Source organism: Equus przewalskii, chromosome 7 (assembly GCF_037783145.1).
Source record: "Equus przewalskii isolate Varuska chromosome 7, EquPr2, whole genome shotgun sequence".
Taxonomy (NCBI): domain Eukaryota; kingdom Metazoa; phylum Chordata; class Mammalia; order Perissodactyla; family Equidae; genus Equus; species Equus przewalskii.
Genome location: NC_091837.1, coordinates 87025967 through 87038904, shown reverse-complemented (window position 1 = coordinate 87038904; position 12938 = coordinate 87025967). Strand labels below are relative to the sequence as shown.

Below are 12938 nucleotides of genomic sequence, written 5' to 3'. Positions count from 1 at the left end.
AGTGGTACAAAGAATTCTTATCCAGAATAAGCTGTATTTCATTCAGCATTTAGAAAGAATGGGTTTTTCTTCATTATTGCCACTCCTGAGCATTTTTTAAACTTCTACTGGCTGCATAGAACTGAAAACTCTCATGCATTTTTCATTGCTTAGTTCAAATTCCTGGTTTTGGCCAGCCCTGCCCGTAGGACATTTTAGCTCTGTTGACCACTGAATCCAGGCTCCCTGACCCACTAGGAGTTCTCTGATATCATGGAAGATTCACAGTCTCTTTAAAGGCATGGCTCTAAAAGGCTCCAAATTAACCCGATAAACCAACCAGAAATGCCCAGCTAATATTTTAAAATTGTCAGAAACAGATTCTGTAAGCTTATTTCCAGACAGATCTAAATTCAGGTGACAAAGGCCTCTATATGATGGGATGGGAAATAATAAAGGAAGTCATTGATAGCTAGAGCAGACATGATGGCACGTGTTTCACTTTCGATGTTAAATATTTGCCTATCAAATGTTCATTTTCAGTAATTTTCTTTGGTTATTAGAGGGTGAGTATGGTGTTGGAGGAAAAGCTGTTTTCTAGCTGTGTGACACTGTGAAAGCCACTTAAAAACCCTGGATGTCACTTCACTAGAAAAAAGAGTGTTGAACTCCAGTGTCATTTTCAACATTAATATACTATGATTCCACCATACCAGAGTCAATCCAATAAAAATTGTATTCTGCTATAACACAGGGTTAGGAAAACACTGGAAATGCATAATAAATTGTCAGTAAAATTACATTTAATAAAGGGCCTTCTTTTACTTTATTTTGAAAATAGCAAGCCAATGAGTAAGGAATAAGAGACATTTTAAAGGTTAGTAGAATAGGATTGTCAGAATTCTGTTTAATTACATAGTTACAGGTCATCACAGGATAACAAAAATGTAAGGAAATCATATAATATTACAGTGCTAACAATATTAAATAACTCGTGGGCAAAAACCATCATTTTAGATGTTCAAAATCTCAATCATGCAAAGTTGTGGTGTAAAGTGGCATTTTTGAGCTGCTTTGCGTTTCTTTAAGTGATAGAGGAAATTTTAATATTGCACAACTAGAAATTAACCTCCTTGCAGCAATATCACTTGTAAATTTCTTAGATTACAAGTAAAACATTAACAACAATAGTTTAGTACTGAGATGTAGAAACTACAAATTCAGAAGAACATCATTCTTGAGGTATTTCGTGTATTTTTACCAAGGGGAAAATCACACAGACAGATTTACAAATAATTTAATTTCCTAATTTTATTATTGCCTCATTATTATAATATTTTCTGTTCGGTCAGAAATTCACATTTAGGTTCCAGGGACAGTTATCCCTTTGCATTCCATTCCAAAAGGTGGCTTAACTAGTATTTAAGTACAGATGTCCCCAAAATATTATTTATCTGGAATAGATTGTGATTAAAAATAAAATATGTCAACTCATTTATTTTCTAATAGAAGCAAATTTGTAATGGGTATTTTATTTCTGAACAAGGGCCTAGCGTCCAAAGTTATTTTTATCAAAGTGATCATAAACATTATATTTAATCAACAAATGACATCCCTTTATAATGTACAGTATAAGATTTCACAAAGTATATATAAGTTAATTTAAAAGAATTTACAGAAAGCAAACATATAACACATAATTTAATATATTTTGAAGATTCATTGGGATAAGCACTTTACAAGATGGGATAATTCTGTGTGGCCCTAAGAAAATGATAACTATAACATATAAACTAGGTCAAAAGTCAAAAATGTGTGTGTGTGTGTGTGCACGCGTGTGTTAGGGTTTGTGTGGAGAGGGTACGAGGGAGCCTCTGCAGGTCCTGGGAGGTCTCTTGTCCTCTGTAGTAAAGATGATGCTGGTGTTCATGCTCATTCTTTGAATAGAGTAGACTGATTGGTTGCTGTGATTTATATATCGCCTGCTATAGCTAAAATAATAGAAACTGTCAACACTGGAAAGAATCTCTATTCTCTATTTCAGGTCTTCACAAAAATTTGGAGCTCCATTCCCCCTACTCCACCCATTGATATATATATATATATATACTTTTGATAAGAATAAGCATTGTTCCTTGAATTATGCAATAGATATGCAAATATGAATGTGAGTAATCAAATTATTTCATATTGACCTACATCATGTTAATTTTTGATTCATATTTAGTATCAAGATACTCCTATCATTTTATTCTTTATTTTCCTTGACTTTCAGCCCATCTGTCAAATAGCTAATGAGACTGGAACACCATAAAACCCTCTCATGAGGTTTTTGAGTGAAATCCTGTAGTGACTTTTAAAAAAAATTTAAATCATCTCAATCTTTTTCTTTTCCTGAATTTGGGCTTTTAAAGTTTGGATTTCTGAAAGTAAGCACCTCTTATGAGGCTGTGGGTCTCTTGAGTGAATTAAGATAGCGATAAGATTCCAACATAAACACAATTACCATTTTAGGGTAGATACCCTGCTCCATTCAATGCACAATTCTGTGTCTACAAAAAGGGTTGATTTTATGCTCTATTTAAGTCTAAAATCATCCTAAAACCAGGGAACAGGTTGAGGAAGTTAAGTGTATTAACTACTAAAACTAGCCCAAAATAACTCTTAGAAAATTTAAATCCATTCATTCTTCTTAAAACCAGAATATGCAATATGGACTAGGGTAGCAGGCATAGAAGATGAGGTAAAAGAAAAACTTATTAAACAGAATTATTAGAAGGAAGTTGATGTTTCTATCACAATTGCATTTTTCCTCTCTTTTAACTGTTTACAAGATATTAAAATCTCAAACTAGGGAAAAGTGTATGAAAATCACAAGTAAAATGTAGTTTTCTGTTATTTCGTAATTTTAAATTATTTCTTATTTATATAAACTTCAGTTAATTTAAATAATTGACTTGATGTGTAAGATATTTTAATGCAAAAAAACTCATTCCCCATATTTCAATTGAAAATGGAAGCTTTGTGAAGTTCACATGAAAAAATGTAGTCCTGATGTTGTTCATGATCTAACGAAGTTGTGACAAACGCCATAAGTGATTAAACAAAGTGCTACAGAATCCCCCAAATAATAATCTCAATTACAATATGGTGAATTATGGAATACAAAACACGTACACCTATTTATTTATTTATTTTTAGTTTGACTATCACTTTAGGATAAATATGTCTGAATTTCCAACAAAGAACTGGATGACAATGTAAGAGTAATAAAACTTATCCCAATCATTCATGACCTACAACAAGTCTAAAGAATTGACCCATGAGGCCTCTCTATTTATACGTTGGTGACGAGTCCAGGAAGAGTAGGAGACTCTGAAAAACATGGGAAACACTGAAATGCTCAAGAGCCTATTTACTCACAGGCCATGTGGCATTCTCAACTCCCACTACACCTCACTGGGAGACCGGATGAGCCAAGGAAACATCCCTGAACCAGAAGCCTGGAACTAGGCCAAACTATTCCTAACCATTTCTTTGCCTTTGAATAAACTACAGCATCCATGGGTTTTGGTTTTCTCCTGGGTGGAACATAAAGTGGGACCTTTATCCTACATGACCTTTAAGATTGCATCCAGAGCTAGCAAGCATTCTTCCTATCTAAAAAATGTGCCCAACATCTCATAACACTTCCACAAGAGTCTATAAACTATCTAATGCCTTATCTACTTGTCACAACTGTAGAAATGATACAACAAAGATTCACATTCTAGAATAAGAAAGTAGAGATTTGTGGTAGTTTCAGGGAGAAAAAGGTGGATTACTCTTTCAAATACATTTCTAGAGAATGCACATATGGGGCTGTTGACCTCTTCTGACATATTTAGCCTCCAGCCAGTTTCACTGATAACATATCTTCATGTTGAAACTCACATGAGGTTGACCATACAAAAATGATCCTCATGTTACTGGAGAGGGGATTTTGTTACAGATTGTTTTGTATTCAGTAATTTTCACTAAATCCAGGAATGCATACTTGTTGGTTATGTGTTGTTATGTGTTGTCTTTCTGTGGTAACTTCAAAACATGATACAACTGATGTCTTCTTTCAATTGCATACCTAGCACTAAGTGAAACTCCATGGGAAATTGACTCCATAAATTTCACAGGCTAGAAATTCATTTGGGTGGCATACGACCTATTACTATAATTTTAATGAATAGCTAGTAGCAAATTTTTATCTATTTTGAGGTCAAGTTCAGGGGATTACAAAGTATCAATAATGATTGATAAAGTAATTTGAAATTGCAAGATATTGATAGACATTGCTAATGAAATTGGAGAAAAATGTGTAATTTTCACTTTGAGCAGTTTGTAGTATAATATTTATTATAAAACATGAAGTGTTAAAGGCTTAAAGCTTGGCCTCATTGAATATATATAGTCCGTTTATTGTGCTGTAGTATAATAATCAAAACTGGACTATAATTTTTTATAAGAATATTATTTGTTTAGCTAGTTTTCACTGTAGCATTATTGGTCGATTTTAGTAAGTGGCTCCAATAATCTAGGCAGTAAGGTACTCATGCTTTTTTACAAAGTTCTCTGAGATACGGGCCAAAGAATGAGGGGTGGACATCAATTTTTATGATTTTTTAAAAATATTTATGTTAAAGATACCACATGCAATAAATTGGATTTGTAGAAACTACTAATAGTGTAAAATTGTTAGTCTACTGTTTCTATATTGGACAGAAAGTGTAAGTGGTTGGCCATATTACAGGTGGCAAAGGTTTCTCGAACATAAAATTGCCCAATGAAGACAGAGAAAAATTGTACAAGATACTAGGACTGGTACTCTAGTTACCATTTGGTGAAAATGTGAGGTTTACTTTTAATAAATATGTTTCACTTTATATCACATGCTTTATCAAACAGCATCTTTCCTAATACATAAGTAAATATATACTTCTTATTTCATTAAGTTCAAATTGTGGCAGTGGTCAGAACCTATTGACTCATAAATATTTGCAACCTGCATAAATAAATTAGTTGTGAGTGTCTATTATTCATTCAATTAATAAGTGAAAGACGTGTTTTCTTTTTTCCTCCACCAGCATAGTAAACTATTGGTCAAAGTTACTTTGTACTTTTCTGCATTTTAAATATAATATTATGTGTTGGTCATGTATATAGCAGTTAATATCATCAGAAGAAAAGATTGGGGACATAAGATATAAATGCCCTCATATAATGGATCTGTGAAATGTGTACATCCTCCAAGCTTCTCTGTCCTCAGAAGAGCCTCTATTACTTGTGTTGAGCTCCTTCATCATTGCTCTCTTCCAAACCAATATGGAAACTGTGACCATCTTCATTCACCTGTCTAAAAATCGGGATGGAACCCCAACTGAGTCACTTTCAGAAGGAGCCAAAAGATGTCTTTGGTTCACAGCAATCCCTCCCTCACAATGAAAAAGTCACCTGTATATTAAAGTATAAAAATTTCTGAAGGGAGAAAAATGACTTGCAAAGTGTAGAGGCATCTTCAGTCAAAAACCTACGAGCTCCAGTGAGTTGAATACATGTCCATGACCACTCTAATTGCCCTCCTGGAAGTAATTTTATGACGTTCCAGGAGACTGGTACAGTAACTTTTTGTCTTTGGTTTTTGTAGAAGATATGTCTGCTTGTCATTTTTATTACAATGCGTGCTGCCTATGTCAAGTTTATTAGGTTAATATAAATTCTCCTATTTGTTCATTTAGCAATTTGAGTTAACTACAATTTTAACTATAGTTGGAGGAGTATGCTGGAATAAATCTTCAAAATGTACCATTAGATATTTTATAGCATCATTCTCATTGTGATGAGCTTGGGCCAAAGACTTGGGAAGGAAATTACTCTCTCATACACTCCTTTTATGACATCATTTTCAGAATGAACTGGCCCAATGTTATGCCTGATTTCTGGTATCCCCTCAGTTATGCCCACTGGTAATGATCACAAGCAAATGGTGTTCTTGAAGCAACTTCATGCAGGGATTGTGTCTCCCACCAAATAGACACAAGAGCAGACTCATCTAATTAGCAGAATCCCCCCTGGACTCGCTGTCTGTGCTTCTGGCACGTTAAAAAAGCTGAGAAATGAACCAGGACCCTTGAGGACTTTTCCCCATAAGTCCCTTGTAGAAACTTGTGGTCTCTAAGCAACAGCTCGACTGAGTGAGACAGGAGAGGCTTGCTCTGAATGCGGCATCACTAGGAGCTGTGCTCAAATGGTCTCAGCTGGGAGTTGCTCTGATGTGTTTTACTAACGGCATTTCAAAAGCAAATGCCATGCACTAAAGTGATTCAGAGGTGTTTAACCCTGAAAACTGGGATTTCAGGGAGGGCTGTATCATTGCCAGGAACCAGTCATCTGCTCTTCCGTAGTGTCAGCAAAATTCACAGTGCAGAGAGTTTGAGTAATTTTCTTTTTATCCCTGAAAGCCTAGGATAATTATTTTTCACAGCCACATTAACTCTTATGATTAGCATCTTGATGGGGTTTTCACACTTATCTGAGATTCAGAGAGTCTAGGTAGTTGCTATAAGTGCAAATTTATCAAGGAGGGATCTAGAACCATTTTTATTCAGTAGTTGTTCTCTGAAATGAATTGTCAATCTGCATTCAAGCTATGGATAGGGATGAAAAAAATACTTATCACAGATCAGCAAAACTGGTACCTTTTCAACAGACTATCTTTGATAGTATAAAAAATTTTGCTATTAAAATAAGTCAGGCTTTCATCTTACATGACTTGGCTCACTGGTCTTGAAATCACCATGGAGTAGTTGATGGCTATCCATCTTAGGCATGTGACATCAGATAACTCAGGCAGAATAATCTTTATTTTTACTCAAGTGAACTCCAAAATTAAGGACAGAAATATCTTTGTTGAGCGAAATTAGCCAAACTTCCTCAGTTCACATGGAAATCACCACTTCCCTTTAAACCTTGTAGGTTTGTCATTAATGTCAGAGATGAAAAAAATTATATTTGATCCATTTTCTTTTATAATCCCTGCCAACTCATGTCCAGTAAAAGGAAGGTAAAGCCCAGCAAATTCTGGTTACACAGTAAACAAGCCCCTGATGACTTTCTGAGAACAGCATCCACGAAATCTTAAATAATTGATATCTACAATCCTGTGCCTATTGTTCTTCTCCTGACTGCAAAATAGCTGAGTTGTTTTTAAATGTATTTTTATCTCTTTCTTAAACAGGTTCTCATTTAGAGTTCACTTTTTCTCTAGGTTAAATGGAAGCTGATCGGTGATAACACCCAATCTTCCCCGCGTAGCTCAGAGGGATGGCCAAAGGGAGAAACGTTGGGACAACAAGGGATACTAATCAGAAAGACAGCACGGTGACATGACGTGTATGACACTAGACCAGTTCCTTTGCTTCCAAAGCATTCCCTCCTTTCACATTTTCACTTGCACTTGTCATAGGAGCAGACTGGACTACATAAATACTGTTACTAATAAGAAGCCTTTTTTTACAGCACTATTTTAAAAATAGCTATTCAACATAACAATCTTAATTGTAATGCACCAAATGACAGTTTTCAACAATTTAAGTGAGCATATCCTGTCACCCTCAGCACACATTTGATATATACTTGTTGGATATAGATGGATATGGCAATATCCTCATATTTGTCTACAGACACACACACATACACACACACACACATACACACACACAGTAGAGCTACAAGGCCCTGCTTAATAGTGTGTTCTAAATGTTGTGTTCCCTTAATTGTCACTGGGCTTATTTATATGGAGAGTTATGACGTCATTTATAGAGTTTACTGGCTTTGTCCCTGTCAAAACCTTCCAAGCCACGTAGCTTGTGGTGGGTCAGCATTATGTCCAAGGACATACCTCCTGTCATCAGATGGGAGAGCTGAACCGTGAGGGCAGGGTACCACCCACCACCCAGGTTCAACCCAGTATAGGCAACTTCTTTCAGTGCCCAGACTTCTGCCACTGTCAGACCCAAAGAATTTTATTTAAATAACTGTTCATAGGATTTGGATTCTATTTTTGTAAAACATAGATTCCCCCCAGAAATTCAATAAATAAAGGACTTAGCCACAGAATCAAGGGAGCAGAACTCCAGTTTTTAACCTTCCACTGGGATCGGGGCTCCAGCCAACCCATTTCAATTTTTTACTGCAAGTGGTCTTCCAGGAGGCAGAGGGTGCAATGACCCTACAAGCAGGTCCGGGACAGACAGTCTCTCTGGTCAGCAGTGGCTCTCTGTGTGTCATTGAATGAGGCTGGAGCTGTAGCTGAATCCATAGCTGCTCGACCGAGATAAGGACTGCTGTGTCTCTTCGTTCTGCTCTGAGGTGTAGCTGGGAAAGGTCTGTGCGCGCGACATCTTTGATGAACCAAACCCGTGACCTAGAGGGAGAGAAAGGAAGGAGAGCTGTACTAGCAAACAGATTCAGAAAAGCAAAAGGATACATTAAACCAACCAATAAGCCAACAAACAGAGCAGAAGCCCTCAAATCCTCAATGTTGAGCTCTGGGTAAGTAGGTAAAAATGGAGAAACTTGGTCCTTGTTCCTTGATGACTTACGAATGTTGTATTCAGGGCTTCATATTTTCCTCATATGTTTCATCAAAAATTATGGATGCCAGAGAGCTAGGTAAATTTTCCAGGGATCTCAAACTTCATCCTTCAACTTTTGGAACAAAAGCAGAAAAAGCTTTTGCAAAAAAACACTGGTTTTAATAGAGAGCCTATAAACTGCTTTCTTTTCCTTTATGCTCACTTTCAGCATACAAAAGCAAATTACACACTTTCTTAAAACCTTTTTGAGCAGGTAAACTACACTTTATCCTAGCCAGTAACCATCAATTATGAGGAAAAAGTTTTCACAAAGATAGCATTCAAAGCCCTCACTTATCCTAGCAGGTTTGTGAATAACTGAACCCACTTCATGATATGGTTAATGGTAACGAAAAACTTTTATGGTTACTGAAACGGCCTAAAAGTCGAAACTCACGTGAAATATATTCAATGAAAATTTTATCTATGTTTTTTGTAGTTCAGAAGGACCCCTGCAATGAGAAATTTCTCTAATACTCAAAACAGAAAAGTGATTACTGGAAAACTTGTCAGAATGCTAACACTGTATGGAGAAAGTATGCACTCTAAGGCTTGGGACAAACTTTCCAGGGGTCTCTCCATCTGTTTTCTTAATCAGTAATTAATTATTCTTCATACTTGAGAGTTTTGATAAGTATCTAGTGGATGAGTTTTGTGGAGAGAGCAGTAAAATAGATTTGGTGTGCTGTGCCCTTTCAGAGTGTATATTTCACCCAAAGGAAGAGAGGTACTTAGTTTGATTTGTAATGTTTCAGGTCTCTGTGGCGAGGAACCCAGGGAAGACAATCTGTTAACACAGAAACATCGAGCATCCCGTCAGACTCCTCAGGTGGTACTGTCCTTTGCAAGGTCATGCACTTTAAGCCAGTTTCATTGTCAGATGTGTTCGATGACTCGGAAAATATCCTTGCAGTGTCTGAAGCTTGGGATCCAGGAAGGCAATGCAAATGAATTGGCTAATAAAAAGCTAATTAAACTGGTAGAACCTCTTCATGTTAAAAAATTGTGAGAGCAAAATCTTGCTTTCTAGATAAAAATAATTTTAGATTCACTGTGCGTTTGATTCTCTTATTGATTAACATGCTCTCATGTTGATCCACACAAGCAGATGAAGGGACGAGAGATGTGGGCATTTCTTCCTCTCACCCTGCGGCTGCTCCTGTGGTTCCGCTGCCCAGCTTCCTTGTGAGCTTCCAGACCTTTCTGCTCCCTTCCCTCCCTCTCCCAGGGTCCCCTAACCACATTTCCTCTCTTTGCCCCTTCAGGCCTGCTCGTTCCTGCTGTTGCTTGTCCTTCACAATTCCTTGATGTTTCCCTAACTTTACCCACAGCTCTTTCAATAGTCTCTTTGTTAAATTCTCTTAAACATCTCAGCTGAGTATGTCTTCTCTTTCTTGTAGGACTGTGAAGCTGCAATGAGGAAAAATGAAGCTGGGAATAGGCAGAAGAGTGGAGAAGTTAGAGGGGAGGTTAAGGGGACGTTGAGGTGGAACTTAGAGCTGAAATTCCAGATACACATAGTGCTTCTGCTACTTACTAGTCACAATTTTGCCTCCTTATCTTACCATTGACTCACTAGATGATAGTTGACAGTTCCTGTAAGTGGAGACACTGGCATTTATGAGCATAAACCAGCTGGAAATTCTAATATTAAGACCATGTTCCTGGTCTTGGTTTTATCTTGTTATTTAAAAAAATTTTTAGACCTATCTGAAAGAGACCATGGGCACACCCTTAATTCTCAGTACTTGGGGGCTAAAAGCTAAAGCTTAAGTTATGAATTCAGAAGAGCCTTTGCCTTTGCCCACACAGTTTTTTACCCCAGAATCTTGGGTGTAAAAATTCAGTCATGCAAGTAATATTTGCCAAACATCTGCTAAAACAGTTTAAGACTCCACAGGGAAGACAGGTAATGGCAGTACGGTCCCTGACTTTGCAGGGTTCATAAGCTGCTTCGGGAATGATCAGACAAGGACAGACAATTATAAACACCAGAGCTGTACAGGATCAGAACAGGATGGCAATGGAGCTTAGAAGAGCTTTGTTATAGAACTGTGTATGTCAGTTCAACAATCACAAATAACTTCTCTCTGGTGTGTGCAAACACCGCCACCACGATGGACTTCTGAAACAGACAGACTTGAGCTCAAAGTCCAGTTCTGCCATCCCTTCTTGTGCCTCATTTTCCTGCATGGAGAGAACACACTTTCCCCAAGGTGTTTTGAGGATTAAACAAAACAACATATAGGAAGATACCTAGGATGGTAGGTACCCAATAGATGTTAGTTTTCTCCCTTCTTTCTACACTATATTTGTTGTTAGTGCCATTGAGCTGATTCTGACTCCTAGCGACCCTGTGGACAGCAGAGCAGAACCCTGCCTGGTGTTTTTGCACCATCCTCACTCCTTCTAGTACTGTATCAGACAATGCTCTGCTGCCATTTACAGGGTTTTCATGGCTAATTTTTTCAGAAGTGGGTGGCCAGCTCATTCTTATTCCATGCTGAATGGGACCATATTCTCATCGGTCTTCTTGTTCAATATCTATACTTTCCCCACCATCTCAGTGCGCTGTCCCTCATTATGACAGATTTTGAATATTATTCTCTTTCAAGGTCAACATTGTTTTCTTCATCTCCTCTATGAACAATTTCTAGTGTAATTGGAAATTATGATTTATTTTACCTCAATCATTTCTTTACAGACAATTCACAAATGATGCTATTTAATATTTATCACAAACATAACATGCCTCAATCAAAGTTGTACATATGAAGGCTGAACGAATGCTGTTTGATTTTGGGAATGAATACGAACACAAAAGAGAGAGATAATTAAGCATCTTCTCAACATTCATTTGAATGATGCCCTTAGGCACTGTTGATGAAAACAAAACAAAACAGAAATCAACTTTGTGGCTTAAATTAAAAACTTACTGGAAAGAACCTGTTCACTCCACTAAACACAGACCCTATTAAATGCTTCCTAACTTTCCCTCCAGCTCACCCACTAAAGACAAGTAGGACTAATATGTACCTTGGGGATGTGGGGGATATTATAATTTAAAAGCAACAAATTTGTTAACTATTAGTCTATCTTAATCTATCTTTTGAATTTTGGTTTCTACTTCATTGTAAATTCATGTTTATTTGAGTAAAAAGTAACATTTTCTACCCACATTTTTAGGTAACATTGACAATCTGGGAAAAAACATCTCTATATCCCTGGCAGTTTGAAGTATACTCTGAAATGACGCTTCATAGCATCCTCCTATGCCCTTCTACCATGGTATGCATACAAGCCCCAGACTGAGAAACATACTTCCATTCCATAAAGAAGGAAATATATTGGATAAAAGAAATTTAAAACATTTGCTTTATTCTAAATTCTAAAATTATGACTTGTCCAAATTCCGGAAACTTAAAAGTACCACATGACAAGAAAGGCGACATCACTCTAGCCATAAAGAGAAATCTTCTCTGCTGCATCATAAAAGATTCAAACCAGTAATAAACTAGAAGGAACACAGTGCCATAGAAAATAACAACCAAATTGGAGTGCAAGACCAGAGATTCACATCACATTTAGAAGAAAAAAATGGAAAATGACAGCACCGTATAAACAGCCTGTTCTTCCTGAGGAATTAAGAAGTACGTTGTGGCCAGTAGTTACCACTGCTCATTCCTTTTCTGCGGGCCTCTAGGTTTCTATACTTACTAACACTGATTGCTTACTTTACATAAAATAAAAAGGAAATTGTTTTTTAGGAAATCAGAAGGATCCCAAAGCATAAAACTGGTGGTTATTAATGGGTAGGAAGCAATGGCCTCGTAAAGCTACTTGATTTGAATTTATGTGTTTTATTAGTTTATTACAATCTGGGGGAGAGGAGGGAGTGTTGTCCCTTTAAATAATAAAACAAACAGAAAGAAACCAAAGCAGAAAAAACCTCCAAATAAGACAGTTGCCTCATGAGAAGGGAGCAGAGCAGAGTAAGGGCATCGATAACAATCGGGCCTAGACAGACACAGAGGAGATGCTGTCTTCCTTCAACAAGGGGTTTCTAGCCACTAGGAAGGAAAAGGAGAGGGCAGATGGCAGCTCAGGCCTGGACACTGGAGGAGGGAATGGAAGAATGACTTGTGGTGCAAAGCAGAGGTCTGTAAGGCCTCTCACTGCAGTGAATTGGGGGCCAGAAGGCTTTTATGGGGTGTTTAATGCTTATCCTGCAGCTGGGTAGAAGTCCACACAAGACTAGAGGTAGATGCGAACCAGGGCTGCCTACAGTGTCTT

The 12938-nt window shown here is 37.2% G+C and overlaps 1 protein-coding gene across 1 annotated transcript in view; it reads right to left on the bottom strand.

Annotated features, from left to right (window-relative positions):
* Window positions 1-764: 764 nt before the first annotated feature.
* Window positions 765-12938, bottom strand: part of DOK6 (docking protein 6) — a 411319-nt gene continuing 399145 nt past the window's right edge. The window contains exon 8 of the mRNA XM_070627867.1: window positions 765-8434. Within this exon, the coding sequence (XP_070483968.1) occupies window positions 8295-8434 (140 nt within the window). The 3' untranslated portion in view covers window positions 765-8294. The remainder of the gene's footprint in view (window positions 8435-12938) is intronic.